The 20731-nt window shown below is 42.4% G+C and overlaps 1 protein-coding gene across 2 annotated transcripts in view; it reads left to right on the forward strand.

The window, feature by feature from the left end:
- The window catches only part of LOC142501621 (ovostatin-like), a 56461-nt gene extending 42727 nt beyond the window's left edge, over positions 1–13734 (forward strand). For both annotated transcript variants that reach the window (XM_075611744.1, XM_075611745.1), the window contains exons 25-36: positions 15–96; positions 935–1094; positions 1557–1631; positions 4099–4261; positions 4802–5022; positions 5380–5595; positions 7166–7290; positions 7865–7955; positions 10253–10321; positions 10512–10614; positions 11045–11098; positions 12993–13734. In XM_075611744.1, the coding sequence (XP_075467859.1) occupies positions 15–96; positions 935–1094; positions 1557–1631; positions 4099–4261; positions 4802–5022; positions 5380–5595; positions 7166–7290; positions 7865–7955; positions 10253–10321; positions 10512–10614; positions 11045–11097 (1358 nt within the window). In that variant the 3' untranslated portion in view covers position 11098; positions 12993–13734. The remainder of the gene's footprint in view (positions 1–14; positions 97–934; positions 1095–1556; positions 1632–4098; positions 4262–4801; positions 5023–5379; positions 5596–7165; positions 7291–7864; positions 7956–10252; positions 10322–10511; positions 10615–11044; positions 11099–12992) is intronic.
- Positions 13735–20731: the final 6997 nt, after the last annotated feature.

The raw sequence follows: 20731 nt of genomic DNA on the forward strand, positions 1-20731 counted from the left end.
CTTCTTATTTTCAGGGTATTACCGCCAGCTAAAATTCATGCTGAGTTCTGGGGCGTATGATACCTTCGGGGGCTGGGAAGCCAAAGGCAATTCTTGGTAAGTATAGAATGCAAAAGTTAAGCCCAGTGTCGGTCTACAACAGGGAAAGCAGAGAAAACACTGGGAAGCCTGCATGGGAATTGTATGGCGTCCACACAGCAGTGGCAGCTCAACAGATTAGAGTACAGTGACGGGGTCAATATAGAAGATTTAGAGGGTGCTGCAAAATGAATTAAGGTGCAATTTCAGCATACAGTATATACAGATGCAGCGGCCATAATTTTATGAAATCACACGGTTTATACCTCGGAATACCCATGTGATGGCACAGGATTACTTCCAACCGTACCGCCTTACAAGGCGAGTGCATAAAATGGCATTTTAGTGTTCTGGCTTTTAAATACCTGAAATTGACACAGTTGCACAGTACCGTACACATTACAATTCATTCATTTCATTGCACACAATCTATAAAATTCAAACAAAGCAACCGCGATAAACGCGCGTGCCTGGGGCGATTGGCCGCGTTCATGCCACGTAGAGAACAGCAGCGCACACGAAAACGGCGCTGTGATGCCTTAGCATAACGGCCGCTGCATCTGTATGTAGAGGATAGTGAAATTGAGTTGTGTGCATGGGGTTAGAACTGAGATGATAAAGAGTGCATAAGCTTAGAATTGAGAGGGGATGTTCAATAAAGTACAATAGCACAGTTTTGATGCTCCCACATGGAAAGTTACATTCAAGCCAATAGGACTTTCCATGCGGTAGCATCGAATTGAAGATTTTGTACATTATTAGATAAGCCCCAATGACTCATCAGTGTGTGAGTAGAAGGAAGAGTCAGTACTTGGACAGCAGAGGGATCTTATGTGAAGTTTTGGCTCTTTTTCAGGCTGACATGCTATGTCTTCAAGACTTTTGAGGAAGCCAAGAAATTAATTTATATTGATGAGAAAATCCAGCAGCAAACTCTGATCTGGCTGGAAAACTCCCAAAAACTGGAGAGTGGCTGCTTCAAACCTGTGGGAGATCTGTTTAATAGCGCACTGAAGGTGAGCGAGTCAGTGACAGATCCAGGAGCAGAATGCAGCTAATGTTACCCAACCAGAGTCATCAGCCACGCTCAGAAAATACTGGGTTATAGCCCCTCTGTGATGTATTTTTATATTACAAAATACCTTCAAGACTTTTGTTTAATGCATTGCAAAGCATAATATATAGTAATAATAATACTTTAATGGATTAAATAAATGTAAATGGATTATTATTATTAGTAGTAGTATTTTAATAATCCTAATAGTAACAATAATCTTAACAATAATATATGTACCTATATCATATACTCTAGTTGAGTTAAAATGCATTCTGGGAATGGTTTTAACCCTATGCTATGCTGCAGTATGAGAAGTGCCCTGAGTAGTGAAGTTCAGCAGTATGAGCAGATGTACTGTATAGTATTAATTCAATGCAATACTTCTGGTTGTTATAATAGAACCTCTTGGTATTTTTCACAGGGTGGGGCAGATGATGATCTCAGCTTCACGGCTTTCCTCGCCATCGCTCTGCTGGAGTCTAAATACAGCCTTGGGGTAAGTAAGAATCGGAGGGGATTCCAAGTTCACTCACCCTCTGCTTCCATATAGTGCTGTCACAGCAGCTCTACCAACATGCAGTTTTCTGCTAAGCCCTCTATTTATTCATGCGATAGGTATAGCTCATGGAAGTGCAGGCAGTTAGAGATGGGCGAATTTGGATCTGCAGCGGATCGGCCGGTTCCTTTGGTCAGTGCATTTCAGTGGATCAAACTCAAAAAGGGCCATTAGCGTTTGGCAGATTTTTTTTATTATTACCAATACACTCCGTGGATTCCGCAAATATAGAATTTATAGCATCTAATCCACAGATTCAGCAAATCCGTCCATGGGTTGTATCCAATATCGTTTTTTTTTTTTTGCGGAATCCGTGCATATTAAAACCGACCAAATTAGTTTGCGGATTTTAAACCGTGGAACGGATTTGGGGAGGGGGGGGGGAGGAGGAATGCGAGAAAATCATGAAAATGGATTTTGGTGGATTCGCCCGTCTTTACAGGCAGTGCAAGCCTCTGCCAATCATGTTCAGTTACACACTCCCCCACATGCATGTACACACACTCCCCCACATGCATGTACACACACTCCCCACATGCATGTACACACACTCCCCCACATGCATGTACACACTGACACCACACGCACACACACACACTCCCACACACACTCCCACACACACTCCCACACACACTCCCACACACACACAACCAGGTCTAGTTTTTATACTGGACAAGTATTAAAGAATTGCCATCCACTCTAAGGAACAACATGACAGACCTTTCGCTCAGGGGTGCGCAAACTGCTGGGAACAGCCCCCCGAGATTTTTTTTTTTTTGGGGGGGTGGCATGGCGGTTAGAGGCCCCATGCTCTTCCTGAAGGTATTTAAATTAAAGGCCAGGGGCAGACGGAGGCCTCTGTAACTCACTTACCGTGATTCCGCCGGCTTCGGGCGATGCGTCGCCATGGCAACGTGGCATCAAAGGATGCCACAGGGTAAAGTTACGTGACATCACATGACCCTGTGGTGTCATTTGACGCCATCACTAAGGTAAGGGGGGGGGGGGCGCGCAAGCATTGGGGCATAGCAGGCACGGGGACGCAGCACCAGAAGTTTGCGCACCCCTGTTTAAGGCTGCGATTATACCCAAAAACGCCTGTGGTGTCTCCTGTAGTGACACATTGCTGCGCAAAAACAAATTTTGAAAAAGCATCAACTGTCTCCCGCTTTGCAGTAGCAAGTGGGGAGACAGTTGAATTTGGTATAAGCAGTTATCACGTATATATGACACTTGTTTTTTGCGCCACGGGGTGTCTTGGGTTTTTGGTTATAATTGCAGCCTTAGCCTACACTTTGGACACACCATGCTCACACATTGTCACGTGTGCTCACCACAAACTGGACTAGACCGCGAGGCTGAGGTGGGGACTTATATAAACCACCGCCCTACAACAGGTCCGGAGTGCAGAGTCAGGGCCATGTAGCCGGGTCAGGGTAGGATGAGTGTAGGTAGGTCGTGGTACTTGCCGTGGTTCGGGGTTGGAGAGAGAAGAGTGGTCATGATCCATAGCCGAGGTCGAGGAGAGAGCAGGAGTCCAAAAACAAGCTGATGTCCAGGGATATAGAAGAGAGATGTGCAGGTACAAGCAGGGGTCACAGCAAAGATCAATGAAGGCACAGTAACAGGCAACGATCAGTGCAGCAAGCACAATATACAAACCAAGGTTTATGCTCAGCAATCAGCAGAGGGCTGATTGGGCATAAAAAGGGACAAGAGCCAATGGGAAGGCATCAGGAGCAGTGATGTCACACATAGGTATAACGCTGATAGGATGAGCCTGGATGGAGATCAGGTGAGACACAGTTGAGGTTGATCCCAGCATTACCCGGTGTGCGTGCATGAGGCGTGTGAGTGCAAAAGAGGCGTGGAGTGTGGCAATCCCATTGCCGGCGAGATTGCTCGCCGTGGTGACGTCAGGTGGCTGAGAACCCGGAATCTCCTTACTGGTGTGGCACTTGCGGACTACCGGGAGTTTGTGCGCGTCAGCGGAGCGTGACGCGTCCGGAGGACGGAGCCTAGCCGCGGTCCTTGCACAACTGTCCTGTGACATGCTCACAGTTATCTTGTCCTCAATGCATTCAGGAACCAGTTATAAGGTCATTGATTATTTGGGGTTGCAAGCAAGGACTTAAAGACGCAATTCACCCCCAGAAGCCTATATGAGTTTAACATATATAATGTTGGTATTCTGCCCTTAAGCATGTTGATCAACGCAGACTTCTTCTCTAACCTAATGCACCCCACAGCTCTTTTCATTTTAGAACAGCAAACTAGGGTTGTAATATATTTCCATATTGAGTCAGGTGGGTGCTATCAGTCTCCGTATGAAAGATTCTGTCAGACCAGGTGAGATTTGAGCTGTCCTCAGCTTGCACATTGCATATTCTCCCCTGTCCTCTTATAGATGAGCCTACTGGACGGTTGCCTGGAATGTCTGGTCACTGCCTCTAAGAGCGAGCAGAGCATTTACAATCGAGCCCTCATGGTGTACGCCTTTACATTGGCTGGGGACTGGGAGAGGAGAGGGAACATGCTGGACACACTGAAGACAGAGGCCGTGTCTGAGGGTATTATTATGGGATTATGAGCGGGGAGGAACAAAACCCTTTTTAGTTTCTATCTGATAGATTCTGCTTTTGCTGCAACTGACATATTTTGTTTCTTCTCTCTTTTTGTTCATAATGCACTGAAGTGTAATGTGGGGTATTGCCCCCTCCCTACATCCAGCATTAACTGCCATTCAAGTTAATGTTGTGTGAGGGTGCGATACCCCCAGGGCCGGTGCAAGTGGCTGCACCGTTCCTGGATACCCCACATCACGGATTAACAATTCTCTGCCTTTTCTTTTCCATTTCTCACTTGCACATTCCTTCCGCTTTCCCATTACATTTTCTATCCTTCTTACACTTCATCAAAGAAGACTACACCGCAATGTTATATTCTTCTGTCTTTCTTTCCTGTTTCCCTCTCACTTCCTCTCTCTTTCTCTACCTCTCACTATCTCTTTCATTTTTTCTGCCCTCTTGGGGTAATGATAGTTGGAGGGTTAGGTATCAGTAACTATATTAGCACACCTGTGCAGCTGACCCTCTTTACTTCCCCCATAGGTGGCACCCTGCACTGGGAGCGCGCAGACAAACCTGACAGAGAGTTTTTCCCATTCTTCAACTCTCCGTATGCCCCGGCTGAGGTGGAGATTACATCCTATATGATGCTCAGCATCGCAAAGGGGCCCAATGTGACAAACGGTGATTTGTCCTACATGGCTCAGATTGCAGTCTGGATGATCCAGCAGCAGAACTCATATGGGGGATTCCAGTCCACACAGGTAATCTAGCTCAACATCACACAGTGTCAGCAGAAGAGCCACGACAAGTCCAGGGGCACACACTGTGTAAGTGGCAGAACCGTGACTAGCCCCGGTGCACACATTGGCAGTAAAAAAACCGTGACTAGCCCAGGGGCACACACAGTGCCGGTAGCAAAGCCATGACCAGCCCAGAGGCACACAAAGCATCAGTGGCAGTGCTGTGACCAGCCCAGGGGCACACACAGTGGTAGCATCAGAGCCATAACCAGCCCAGGGTCACACAGTTTCAGTGGCAGAGTGGTGAGCAACTAGAAGTCACACAAGTAGTACTGTAAGTTGCAGACTAACCCCTTACCCCTTATCTCTCTCTCTCAGGACACAGTGGTGGCCCTCCAGGCTTTATCAGCCTATGCCCACCTGATATTCACCCCTAATACCCATCACAATGTGAGGGTGAGCACAGGAAATGGGGACATTCTCCAGTTCACTTTAAATCAAGACAACAGACTGGTGGTACAGAGACAGTCACTACCTAACGTCCCCGGGGATTACCAACTCAATGTCAACGGAATAGGCTGTTGTCTGGTGCAGGTAATAATGTTACATTATAACGTCAATCACCCACTGCAGGTAACAATGTGAATACTGCAGGTAACAATATAACATTATAATGTGAACGCTGCAGGTATCAATGTTACATTATAATATGAACGCTCCCGGTAACAATTTACAGTAACATTATAATGTGAATGTTGCAGGTAACAATGTTACATTAGGCTACAGTTATACAGTACCAGCTCTGGCTGGGCGGCAGTTCGATTTAGTGACGTCACCGCTGCGATCCGGCAAAGCGGCAAGTGACTGAAGTCAGGAGGCAGCTGGAGAAGACAGGGAGGCGTGGCAGCGGTGTGGCTGGGAGCGGTTCGACCTCATTGGCTGATCCGATTAAGTGAGGCGGCCGTTGCCTACTGAAAACAAAATCTCATGTCTGCTCTCCAGTCTGCCACCCTGCATTATAATATGAATGCTATAGGTACTATAACAATATCACATTCTATAGTACTGTAAATAACCAGACACAGGTAATATAATATCGTTTTAACAAGGTGGGTCCAAAGAGAACCCAAAAAAGATCCTATATCAGGCACTCGCTGTGGAGAGTAGAAGGTGAGTAATTACTCCACGAGATACAAAATATCTCTAACAAATGGTCTATGACCAGAGGCTAACCATCAGCTGACATATATAACACATATATGTCCACATAGGATATGTCACCCTCCCCCTGATGAAGCGTGCCGTGTCACACAAAAAGCGCATCGGGGATTGATGACGTCACGACGGTGATGTTCTGAAGCGAGGTGCCGCCATCTTGGTGCAGCAGCTACAAATGAAGACACAGCTTGCATTGCAGCTTTTTTGACACAATGTATACACTCTGATGGATTACACACATGATACACCTATTGAGATCTGACCATACTGACTAGTGTATCCGAGTTCATTGTGTTACTTTGCGTCTGCCTTCTACTATACTACATATCTGTTTGCTGCTGCACCATTCTTTCCTGGTTTTATGTTGGTATATCTACTGTCTTCCTCTAATATCTACCTCTGTGTAGGGGATTATACTCTTTAGGATATGAGGTATATACCAACTGTTTTGAATGTGGCGCATACTTCCGCAGAGGATTTTAGTACACAACACATGTTCATTGTTTCCTTTTAATGTTTATTAAAACGTTATTGTTTTTTCACTTTTAGTCCTATGTGGACATATACTATATATTTTATATATGTCAGCTGATGGTAAGCCTCTGGTCATAGACCTTTTGTTAGAGATATTTTCTATCTCATGGAGTAATTACTCACCTTCTCCACAGCGAGTGCCTGATATAGGATCTTTTTTGGGTTCTCTTTGGACCCACCTTGTAAAAACGACAATTGTTTGTCCTATAGCACCCTGTTACAACGTATTATTGATATTGGTATTAGGCTGAGCGGTATGGTCACAACAATTGGTTAATGTAATATTATCACATGAGTCATGTGATGCTGGTTTATATACAGTAGTTCAGATACTGCAAATTTGAGCAGTCTCTCATTATTTAGTGATGGGTATGTGGGTATTAGCTCATCTCTTTGTGCTTTCTCCCTGCAGACCACAGTTCGATACAACATCCCGGTGCCCAAAGCAAATTCAGCCTTTTCTCTCTCTGTAAATACATCATCTGAGAGCTGTGTAAACGGTGTGGCATATACCTTTACCATCGGCATCCAAGTAAGGTACGGCGTGCACAGCTATCTCTCACGGTCGTATACAGTGCAGGTAACAACTCTCTGTGTACCATGAAGATCTGTTCCTGGATAAAAGTCCATATGTAGCCATCATCAGTCAGCTCTCTTCTCACCATAAGATTCAGAGTTATCTCTTGCAGTGTGATGTACAGTTGTTTATGATCCTACAGCACATACTTCTCAATATAAACATACACAGCTACAGTATCTTCTAGTACATAGCAATAATAATCTGGTTTGTTTGTAAGGCAAAAAAAAAAATCACATTACTTCTTCATTAAGAGCCAAACATTCTCACACACATACACACACACACACACACACACACACACACACACACACACACACACACACACCGAGTTTACAAATCACCCACACCGATTGTACAAATCACCCACACCGGGTGCACAAATCACCCACACCCGGTGCACAAATCACCCACACCGGGTGCACAAATCACCCACACCCGGTGCACAAATCACCCACACTCAGAGTGTCAGAGAGAGTGTGAGATTCTACACTGTCTCTTTCTCTTACTAGTGTGACTCTCTTCTCTCCCCAGCTATCGAGGCAGCCGAAACCAATCCAACATGGCAATTATTGACATTAAGTTGCTGTCAGGATACCAAACGGATTACATGTCTCTCCGTGAGGTATAACCTCTGGGGGTGGGAGTGGGGTGAAAATAGGTTGGTGGGGAAGATTTAAAGATAGGAACAGCGGGATGGGGAGGAGGAAATCAGTGTTTTACACTGTATTTACAGTGGCGAGAGTTTGTGAACCCCTTAGGATTTTGACATATTTCACACCTAAAATATTATTATATCTTAATCTAAGTCCTAATAATAGATACAGATAACCTGATCAAACAAAGGACACAAAACCATGATACTTTTCCAACATTTATCGACAAATGATTAAACATTCAATATCCGTGTGTGACAAAGTATGTGAACCTTTAGATTCAGTACCTGGTGGCGCCCTCTTGAGCAGCAATGACTTCAACCAAGTGTTTCATGTAACTACAGGTCACTCTCTGACATCGATTTTTAGGAACTTTGGCCCAGAACTGCTTCCACTCAGTGACATTTGAGGGCTTCCTTGCATGGACAGCTCGCTTGGGGTCCTGCCAAAACATTTAGTTAGGGTTTAGGTCTGCACTTTGACTAGCCCATTCTAAAACACGGAAGTTCTTCTGCGGCCATTCTTTTGTAGATCTGCTTGTGTTTAGAATCATTGTCTTGCTACATGATCCACTTTCGCTTCAGCTTCAGCTCATGGACAGTTGGCCTGACATTCTCCTCTAGAATCTTTTTATACAATGCAGAATTCATGGTTGTATCAATGTTGGCAAGCCGCCCAGGTCCTGCAGCAGCAAAGCAGCCCCAAACCATCACACTCTCACCACCATGCTTGATGGTTGGGATGAGGTTCTTCGGTTCAAACACAGTTTTGGTTTTCGCCAAACGGTTCTATTGAGGCCAAAAAGTTCTACCTTTGACTTGTCTCTCCAGAGAATTTCCTGAATGTATTCCCAAAATCTTCTGGATCATCTATGTGCTCTTTGGCAAACTTCAGACAGCAGCAATGTTCTTTTTAGAGAGCAGTGGTTTCCTCCTGGCTATTCTTCCATGAACACCATTCTTGTTCAGTCCTTTTATTGAGTCGTGAACACTCACATTAGCCAAGGCGAGAGTGGCCTACAGATTCTTGGATCTTACTTTGGGGTTCTTTGTCACTTCCTAGATGATTTGCTGGTTTGTTCTTGGAGAGATTTTGATAGGACAAATGCTCCTTGGTAGAGTGACTGTGGTCTTGAACTTTCTCCATTTGTCTGACAGTGGATTGGTGGAGCCCCAAATCCTTGGAAATTGTTTTGTAACCCTTTCTAGACTGAGGAACATCAATTACTGCTTTTCTGAGGTCCTCAGATTTATTTTGATCGTGGCATGACGTGTTTCCCCACACCTGTATGGTGAAGACCAAACTCACAAAGTTTCTGATCTTTATATAGGGTTGGGCCTCCCAAACGTTCACATAAATATCTACCTAATTATTTAAACACCTGATTCTAATTATCCCCTTTAATTGAGCTATATAAAACCAGGGTTTCACTTATTTTTTAACATACTGACCGACTCTTAATTACTCATTATCTGTCTAATTAATACATAATTTTGTTAAAAAGACATCGAATTAGTTAATATAAACCACATTGAATATTTAAGAAAATGCTGGTTTTTGATTCAAATAGGTTATCATGGAAAAACTATGACATTTCTGTAATTATCAGTGGGATTCACAAACTTTTTCTCGCCACTGTATTTAATTTAGCCCATGAATTAATTGTTTTTCTGATATTTAGTGATTTTTTTTTTACATTTGTTCAAATGTTTGATAGAAATATCCTAGGCAGAAGAGGTTAAGAAGCCAGCAGATTAATTCAGCCTACAAGGTGGACAGGAATGATGACATGCACTAAAATCCCCAGATGTCTTTAAAATGTTAATCCCCTATATACTGGGTTTACTTCAATATAAATGGCCAATATGTCAAAAACTCCAGCCCAGTGCAAATGTGAACAGTCCCCAACATGTCATGCAAAAGTCTAAACACCCCCCCCTGCTCTCCAGTGTTATTGTTAGTTACAGTTTATTCTCAATACAGAGGGACGAGTTCACAACAGAATTTCCCCTGGGATTCTCTTTATTCTCCTCTATTAGCAAATGTTCTGAAAAAGAAGTGTTTAAAGTGAAAGTCCAAGGCTGGAGTGTGTTACTTTAAAGCAACTTCTACAGTACCTGTAAGGACTATTCATTGTAGCATAATTCCCTTAAGGCAAGACGACTTTCAAATAACTCATAAAGACAGTTTGGTGCTAAAAGGGTGTTGTGGACTCTTAGCAGAGACACGCCAATTTATCCTGTTTCTTCTTTCCTTCTCATTACAGCTGGAGAACTCAAAATTGGTTTCCAAATCTGAGGAGAAAAATAACCATGTGTATTTGTACCTGAACTCTGTGAGTGTAGGGATTTGTATGTGCCTGGGCTCTTTAACTCTACCTCTTTATCAACATCCCTCAAGTCTTTTCTATATCCTGTCTCATTCTCTCTGTTCGTCCTGCTCTCTCTCTACCTTCCTGTATGAGGGGGCAGCATTACCGGGTTACTTGTCTATGTAACCTCTTCCACCTTCTCATTTTTTCACAGGTTTCCAGTAAGACAATCTACCTGCCCTTCAAGGTGCAGATAGGCAGCCGTGTGCTGAACATTAAGAACGCTTTAGTTTATGTTTATGACTACTATGAAACAGGTAAAGTGAAGAAGAGGTCAAACCATACTGTGCCGTGGACTTTTGTTTTAATTCCATATCTGTGTGTAGATAAACATTATTCATAAATAAAGCACCACACACATTGTTGGTATTGTTCTTGATTAAATGATCATAGTATATAACAGAGAAGGCTACAATCAATTCTGGGTGAATCTAGGTAGCCTTTTGTAATTTTCTACCATAAACGTGTCTACTTATGTACAGTATTACTGCTCTGTAGTGTAATGTTGAGATAATAGAATTTGCCTGTACATAGTATTGTGATAGGGATCAGAAACCTGTTTCTTTGAAACATTTGGCCTGAGCAGTTTGTGTTTTTTGGTTGATTATTGCGCACACTTCCTAGCTGTGATTTGGGGTTTGTTGTCTGTCTGTTCTCATGATCCATCTCCTTTCTTTTTGCTGACAGCTGATAATGGTGCAACCGCATACAGCCACCCGTGCAGTGCAGCAGAGCAATAAGGTAAGGACAGTTTCGGAGTGTGTGTGTGTGTGTGTGTGCGCGCGCATGTGTATCAAATTGAATACAGGCAAGCAGTAATCATTTATAAATTATATCAATAGTATGAAAAAAATGCCCAACGTTTCAGTCCCATAACAGGACTGTGGTCAGGTAAACAAACAATAACAGCAATAAAGTACAGTAAATAACCATCAAGACACCCACCAAAGTGTACAAACCAATTGAAAACAACTACAATTGCCGCTGCTGGAAAGGATTGGTGAAAATAAGTCCTGCTGTGAAAAACATGGCTGCTGCTTGTTGATTATAGCTGAGGTCAAAAGAACTATAGATGAAACACAGCAATAAAGAATATAACAAATCATATATACGAAGTAAATTAAAACAAGAACTTACCAATATGTCATTTGACGTGCTAGCGGTCGTATTGGTCCTGAAAAAAAGCAGATTTCATGTACAGTAAGTTGTGATACTTTTTAGTGAACTAACGTTAAGGTTGTTCTATTCTAGGAGCCTGCGAAGTTGCAAACAGCTTTTTTTGGCGCACAGAAACTTATTAGAAATTGCACATGTGTATTGTACAATTTGTTAACTGAAGAAGAAGTTCAAAGGCGGCTTGATAAAATTAAAGTAGATAAGGCACCTGGCCCCGATGGCATACATCCAAGAGTTCTTAAGGAGTTAAGTTCAGAAATAGCCAAACCATTACATTTAATATTCAAGGACTCGATTTCCACAGGCTCAGAACCACAAGATTGGCGTAAAACAGATGAGGTGCCTATATTTAAAAAGGGAGCTACTTTAGATCACAGACCTGTAAGCCGCATCAATAGTGGGGAAGCTCCTGGAAGGTTTAATACGGGATAAGACTCGAGGAATACCTAATGGAAAACAAAATTATTAGTAATAATGGATTTATGAGGGAGAAGGAGCGGCTCAGTGAGTAAAGACACTGACTGGCACTGAGTTTGAAATATATATATATATATATATATATTGTGATGCCCACACCACGTGGTAGCATCTTTTAGTCACAGTTAAAGGCAGGAAACGTCGTACTTCTCTTACATACGGTTTATTTACAGGGATTAAATCATATGCTAACAGGTCCACTGTCCCTTTAAGCCATAACAATACATAAAAGTAACACCTAAGCCAACTACACCATAGCTTTTGCCCTCACTAACTGCATGGCCAGCTAAGCTGGTTCCCAAGCCAAAAATACACCCTGGCATATGCAACTATGTAACACAGTCTCTGCATACAACAATAAAGTGTTTTTGCTTATCTGTCAGTCCTTTGGAGTAGACGTCCCTGCTTCAGCACAGCCTTGTCGTCCTTATTAGGGGAACTCAGCCCCACCTTGAGCCCAGAGAAACTCCTCTGTAACCAGCTTCCGCAGCTGGAGAGCACTTCTATCTCCCCGCCCCCCCCCCCCCCGCCTTCTCTGGGGAAAATAGTCTCTCAGCATAGCAGCTTTCATTCTGTCTTTTAAAACACTTCCTCATTCAGTTCATTCAGACCAGGCTGATTAGCTTCAGCTGCTGCTTTTCTCTAGGGAAGATTAACTCTGTGTGCTGCAAAAGTCCTATAGCTGCCCTATTCAGCCCCTCGAGGATATGGTATCACCAAGTGTGTGTGTGTGTGTCTGTCTGTCTGTCTGTCTCCCCTAAACAATGTACATACATTTAAAGTATTTATTCTTGTACAGTATATTATTGGGCCTACACTAAGGCAGCATTCTCTGTATAAATCTATTCTGTAGCCAGTATTCTATGACATCATTGTATAAGCCGAGATGCTTGCATGCTCTCATTGTGTTACCAACCACTGCCCACTCGCAACCACTGCCCACTCGCAACCACTGCCCGCTCGCCTTTCTTTCTATTAACAGGAATGTGGAATCCTTGGACATCCCCATTGTATCCAGTCCGTGCAACAAATGAACATTTTCTCACTCATAATCACCATTTGACAGCTGGAAGATCTGCAGTTCATTGCTCTGACAACAGAAAAAGACTTCACAATCTGGTCTTTTCCCTCTATATACCCACAAAGAATCAACCCTGCACATAGAGTAATTTACTATATACCCATACATAAAATCTACCCACAGGCCATTCACCGCTCTACATATACTGTAAACATACATCCGCTGTCCTGAATATACAGTAGTGAAGTTCATGATCCTTTGTTCTGCACATAAAGACACCTTGCTGTGCATATAAAGTAAACACTGGTCTATATATAGTACAGTTGCTCTGTATATTCCTAAGGCATTAAACAGTTATGTTGTTATTTTATTGTCTGAACCAATCTGAAATAATAATGCTTAGACACTGCAGCAAACTGCCCTGTGATTTATTTCGGGAATTACACATCCGACCTCTAGGACTGAATGACATATGGGAGAGCTGCATGGATACTGTGTCTGTCTTCCATGGATTATTAGCACAGAAACACAAAGCCTGATACTCCTAGAGGAGAACCATTATACATGCTGCATCCAAATAAATCAAAACATGACATCTTATCTCTAAAATGCAACAGCAGCGATTGGAAATCTAAGCATTAGTGTAGAGCATATCAAGTTTGTTAGAAGGACATTATTAAAATTTGTTGGGATGCATAAATAATTGAACTCTGTCAGTGTCTGATTACTAATCATGCTAATTACAATTACATTACGTACTTTAATCTAATTACCATATCATACCCATGCTCATTATAACCAGCGTGACTCATGTCCCAAGTTTCATGTCCCAAACACAAGACTGGCTGGCCTTGGGTGTTCGTTTCACAGCTTTAGTCTGATTAATCCTATGAAAACTAAAGTGAGTCTATAATTCATTTTACTGTCTCCTTAGAAATTAGGCAGAAATAAAGGTCTCAGAAAAAACCTAATACAAATGTGTGCATTTTATTCATTTACTGCTTATAGGAAAGTCTCACTCGTAAGAGGAGGAGAGAGAGCTGTGAACAAAACAGTTCACACCTGAGATACCTGGGAAATATGCAAATGTAATAATTTGAATATACTTTGCATATTCATATGTCTCAGGTATTTTCAGTTTTCTGCAAAGGTATCACCCCCTCTCCTAAATCCCTTTGTTAACTTTAATGGCCCTATGTGGATATGCATTTTTAAGGGAAATGCCTGTTTTCCGTAACATTTCCACTTACGGCGTTATAGTTAGAACAATGCCCTTTCCTTCCGCAAACAGCACTGATCACTATAGATGTAAGGAGGTGTTAACTTGTGTTAGCACCTCAGTAAAGCAACAGTGGGCCTCTCTAAATCTGGGCCTAAGAATTTGATACATTTCTAATACAAAGTGTGCACGAGTTTTCAAAACAATTCACACAAGCATTTCCAAACAGAACTGGAGTAACCTAGCAGATTACTACAAGGGAGGTGGAAGTAGGTGAAATCTCCATAGAGAATAGAACACAGTCCAGCAGCATCTAGGATGAAGGTAATTGATTGTAGTAGATTACTAAGTAAGGCTACGCTTATAGTGCCGGCGACGGCAGGCTGCGGTCGCTGGAAAAATAGAGATGACTTCCAGCGATCGCGACCATGTCGTTGCTCCGTCGTGTCGCACTTACTATAAGCGCACGCAACGGCGGCAATGCATTTTGTTTTGTTGCGACGCTGTTGCCGGCACTAGAAGCGCAGCCTAAGAATGAAAGAGAAGGTACAACATAGCTCAGAAATATCAGAGTGTGGGCAGTGTTGGAAATATACTGGACACCTAACAAGCTCCTATTAAACCCCCAAAATAACCACAACATATATATAAGCATATGAGTGTCACAGAGGAGTGCTACTGAGCATGGCAATATATATATTTAAAACCAGAGACATACAGAACATAAAACACAGACAGAGCTCAGTGCACATCCAGTGAAACTCATACACGGTACAGTGCCTAAATATATATGTATAAATATCTATTAAATAAAATGGTCTTTTAGTTTAACAATTTAACAGCTTACAACAATTTGGCCAAAATGTTAAACTAAAAGACCATTTTATTTAATATATATTTAGGCACTGTACCGTGTATGAGTTTCATTGGATGTGCACTGAGCTCTGTCTGTGTTTTATGTTCTGTCTCTGGTTTTAAATATACAGTGTTGGAAATAGACATCCCTGATGAGTGAATTTTTGGGGGAGTTTTAAAATAGTGGTCAACAGGTTGGTAGAGTGTTGAAAGGATAAGGGGCTCCAAGGGAATTTGTGCCTTATAGAGGAGTCACAGTAGATGGAGGAGTATACTGTAGGAATGCACAGTATTTAAGAAAACTAGCACCTTTCAATACCTAGTAATACATAACATAGGCATGGGTGTAAAACAAAGGCCTATGCTTATTCAATGATTTATCAGTCACATTAAATCTAGCAGTCAAACTCATATTTGATGTTAAACCCTTAATAGAGCAGAGTAGAGATGTGTGTCATAATATTTCATGAAAATATCATGTATTTTAAGCCATCTGGTACATCAGGGGTTAATGAGGTTTAAAAAATACAACATTTTGGGTGTGTAACAGGTCAGGACATTTTCCGGGGTTGTGCTTGTCTTCAAAGAGAGCTTAATTGGGAAGGTTCTATCCTGTATGCCCCACTTAAAAGGGCCAGATGGGCTATATATTGCTGATAGAGTCTCGATAAGGGCAGTTGTCTGCCAGCAGTGGGAATAAAATATGGCCCCCGTGACAATTTTCTAAACATGGTCTTTTTAGAGAGAGCTTCAAAGGCATTCTCTGAAGGATTCTGCATGGTTCAGGGACGAGGCTAAGAAAGTATTCAACATGAGAGTGACTTTATTAAAAATTAGAATATCATGTGACGTCATCTCCTCTGCATAATAAGAGTTACAAACCTGTAATCGTATCACAGAGGGGGGTGTACTGACACCACACACCATATGGTTAAGAGATAATAAGGGACAGATATTAATTTGCTATATTGCTAATAGAGTCTAAGGGACAGATATTAATTTGTCGCTCAGGTTTAGAGGTAAGACGGTCAGATCTAGTCTTGTTACGTCCGCCATGAGCGCCTGAATATATTAATGTGACTCGTGTGGGGAAGTATTACAGAAACTACACACAAGGGGGAGCCCACGCAACAGCTTTGATGTATGGGAGTGAGGTGCTACACTAGGTTAGATACAGTGCATATAGTATAAGAAAAGGTAAACCTAGTAACCGAGCACTCAATCACAGAATGATTTATTGTTATATTAAAATACTTTATTGTCATCAACGAATAAAAAATAGTGGTAAACTGTAAGAGTTCCACAGTGAAGTTGTTGTGGTTTTGATACCATTGGCTTCTTGCGTTCAGGAAATATTTGACAGCCCTGATGCCTTGATCGTGTTTGAAGCTGGAGTATAATCCTTCCACATCTAGGGTGACCAGGATAGAGCCCTCTGTTACTGTAATGCCTTCTAGTCTCCTGATGACATCTTTAGTGTCCCTTATATATGAAGGCAAGGCAGTCACGAAAGGTCTCAATACTTTATCGACGTATGAACTGGCTTTTTCCGTCAAATTGCCAATCCCAGAGACTATTGGTCTTCCTGGTGTCGGTGTTTTATTTTTATGAGTCTTCGGAAGGCTGTAAAAGGTGGCAATCTTGGGTGTCCTGACCAGGATGTAGTTATATTCTTTTTCTGAGATCAGTTTTTGTGTTAATCCCTTATTTAGTATGTTAATCAGCTCTTTATTAAATTTCAATGTAGGGTCTGTCTGTAAGATTTCATAGCATGCCCGGTCAGATAGTATCCTTGTGTTCTCCTTTACATAATCATCAGATTTCAAGATTACCAGATTGCCACCCTTATCCGATGACTTAATGACGATGTTGTTGTCATCAGCCAGTTCCTTGAGAGCTTGTTTCTCACTCTCGTTCATGTTGTCAATTCTTATTGTCCATGGTAAAGACTCAAAATCTGTAGTAACCATATTTACAAATGTAAATATGTGGGCATATTGGTCCCCATAAAGCATAAATTTGGATTTGGGTCTGAGGTCTGTGAAGGTCCCCTCTCCTGGTGGTCTATCTGATTCAGCCATAAGGGCTAATAAATCGTCCAAGACCTTTACTATACACTTCAATAGGCTGTAATGTTTCAACATTAGATTCTGACACCCTGTCAGGAATCAACCACATATGTGGATCAACAGAGCTGATACAGCGATGTCACTCTGATTAGTCACATCAGTGCTGTTTATTTATTTTTAAACCCCTATTTTTTATTCATTGATGAAAATAAAGTATTTTAATATAACAATAAACCATTCTGTGATTGAGTGCTCGGTTACTAGGTTTACCTTTTCTTATAGTATATGAAGTATTACAGAAGGAAAGTTATGAGTACAGATATATCCTGAGGCAGATTCAAACGTTGTTTGAAAGGAGTTTTTTTTCACGGTCGTAAAACCGTCAATTTCACAGTTGATGTATGACAAGTGTTGGTTTATGTCGTTTCAATGGGGGGGGAGTGGAATTGTAAAAAGAGTAGCAAGGTTTTATGAAAATCAGATTTCAACAGAGGAGTGTTTGGACCAAATACGTGATTTCTCATGTTCTGTACCAGAAACATATGCCATATGGTGATGTATAGGGTTTTCTTTTGTTATATCCTTTTTATTTTGAGAAACTGTTCTGCATCTATTGAAAATATATGTTCTTGTAATCCCTTTTCTGTAATCTAAGCAATATATATATATATATATATATATATATATGCTTAGATTACATAAAAAGGAATTACAAGAACATATAATTACAAAAGATATATATACACACACAACATTACCATTCTCTCGTCCGGTAAAGAAAGACTGCACTCGGTTCAGTAATCATGAAAATCTGTATTGGGCATCTGAATAGAAAAGATAAATCACCCAATCCGACGTTTTGGTCCTGGAATAGGACCTTTCTCAAGGGGGTGCAATGACAAACTGACAGACAAGCATATATATACCCTCACCACATGTGACAAACACACCTGACTCACATTACCTACAATAAAAATCTCTGCAAAAATCACCTGCCAGGTGTGTGTAATGAGCCGTCGCCATCTTGGAGTGGGTGTCTGTGAAGGTAATGACCTCACTGATCTGCCTTCATTCACTGCTACTATGTATCTACCCTATAGTTAGGTCAGTCTTGCAGCCTGTCTGCCTGCCAGAACGACCACTAGATGGCGTACCTGCCCATTCCCAAGCTAAAGAAAAAAAAGGGAGCAATGCTTCCCATACTGTAAATAACAACTGGTAATGTAGCCCAAATACCCCTTACCGCACATAAATAAACTGGATCAATCCTATGGGAGAAGGCTCATCAAACATAACAGTGTAACATAGAAACCATCCATACTAACACAAAAGGAAAGGGATATGTGAACACACGAGGGATACACATATTTACACAAAGAAAACTAAAAACAATTTAGTCACGCCGTGTCTGATATCTGTACATACTACTACCCTACAATACCCTATATCCCAGAGACACACACAGAGAGACTGAGACAAAAGGCAGGAAGATAATACAAACAATGACTGCAGCAGCAGCGCATGGTACGTTTCATGTGCATGCAGTAAGGAACAGCAGAACTACAGTAAATGAAAGGCCAATTATAAAAAAGGCCAATTATAGAAAACATCCCAAATGAAGGTCCTCATTAAGACCCTTTAGGGTCACCGTATTAAGATTATATATGAGTCTTGCTTCCATTTGCAATAACAGTTTGTTCCTATTGCCGCCCCTGTTTGAAACACGTGCCTGTGCGATCGGCATGCAACGGAACGTTGCCAGGCTGTGTTTCAGAGTTTTAAAGTGCCTAGCCACGGGCTGGTGTTTCAACTCATCTTGGTCTGTGGTCTCCAAAAGTGCCTTCCTGATGGAGGACCTGTGCAGCACAATTCGTTCTTTCAACATTCTTGTAGTTTTCCCCACATAGTGCAGTCCGCAAGGGCATCTAATAATGTACACTACAAAGCGTGATTCGCAGTTTAAGAAATGCAAGATTTTTAAGGGAATACCACTGTGTGGGCATGCATAGGTTTTACCTAGCAGAAGGTATTGACAATTAACACAACCCTTGCATTTGTAGACTCCAGGTGATTGTTTGAGCCAGGTCGTTTTGGTAGAGTATTTATCCACAGGATCTGCTGAAGTAAGCGTGTCCCCCATGCTACGCCCTCTCTTCTAACAAAAAAGAGGTGGCAGCTGAAAGTTCTTTCCAATTTTTGGTTAAGAAAGACTGGGACTTTTGGTAACATTAGTCAGCCCAAAGGACTGCAGGTCATGGCCGGGGATGACCAGGGTGGGGAACAGATAGATACGGGAGTGTTGCCAGATCTGGATCTTCCTGACTTCCGTCAGAGGCAGAGGGAGGACCCAGCTCTGGCTAGACAATATGAGAAGGTGGTACAGGTCAACAACAAGATAATAGATGAACAAGGTGTAAAAGTGTTTCCACATTTGGAACTGTTGAATGACATACTATATTGTGTGAATAAGGTTACACAAACAGGGGAGGTCATTCGACAGATGCTAGGCCCTTAATGGTTGATTAAAACAGTGTTTACCCTAGCCCATACTCCCATGGGGTGGTCATTTGGGCAGCGATAAGACCACGGACCGCATCTCGTCCCGGTTTTACTGGCCAGGCATACATGGTGACATCATGAAACTATGTGAGACATGTCCTGAATGCCAGTTAACTAGCCAAAAAGGACAGAAGCCGGCTCATTTGGTTCCTCTGCCCTTGGTAGCTGTCCCATTCGAGAGAATTGGGGTAGATCTGGTCGGACCTTTAGAACCCTCTGCGAAAGGACATAAATTTATACTCGTTGTTGTTGATTATGCCACCAGGTATCCTGAGGCCTTCCCTCTGAGATCAGCCACTGCTAAACAGGTTGCTCACAGGCTGTTAGAACTGTTTTCTAGGGTAGGACTTCCCCAAGTAATGTTAACTGACCAGGGAACAAATTTCATGGCAAAGTTAATGCAGGATGTCCTGAAGTTATTGGAGGTAAAATCCGTCCGGACCTCGGTCTACCATCCTCAGACTGATGGATTGGTAGAGAGGTTTAACCGTACTTTAAAAACTATGCTTAGGAAGTTTGTGGACACTGAAAAGCGAGCTTGGGATGAACTTCTCCCTTTCCTGTTTGCGGTACGAGAAGTTCCCCAATCATCCACAGGCTTCTCCCCGTTTGAGCTCCTATATGGACGCCAACCTCGGGGTATTCTCGACCTACTGAAGGAATCCTGGGAGGAGGAGCCCTCCCCCTCCAAGAATACCCTTCAGTATGTCATAGACCTTAGAAACCGCCTAGACATGATAGGTCGGTTTGCGAAGGAAAACCTCAAATCTGCTCAAGAACGTCAAGAGAGGCAGTACAACCAAAATGCTCGCTTGAGGGTCTTCCAACCTGGGGACCAAGTGATGCTACTACTACCGACATCAGAGAGTAAACTCCTTGCGAAGTGGCAGGGTCCTTTCCAAGTTCTCCGCCGCACCGGGGAGGTGAACTATGAGATCTCTCAACCAGGGTCCAGGAAGGGTAAACAAATCTACCACGTCAACCTCCTGAAACCCTGG

Source organism: Ascaphus truei, chromosome 8, assembly GCF_040206685.1.
Source record: "Ascaphus truei isolate aAscTru1 chromosome 8, aAscTru1.hap1, whole genome shotgun sequence".
NCBI lineage: Eukaryota > Metazoa > Chordata > Amphibia > Anura > Ascaphidae > Ascaphus > Ascaphus truei.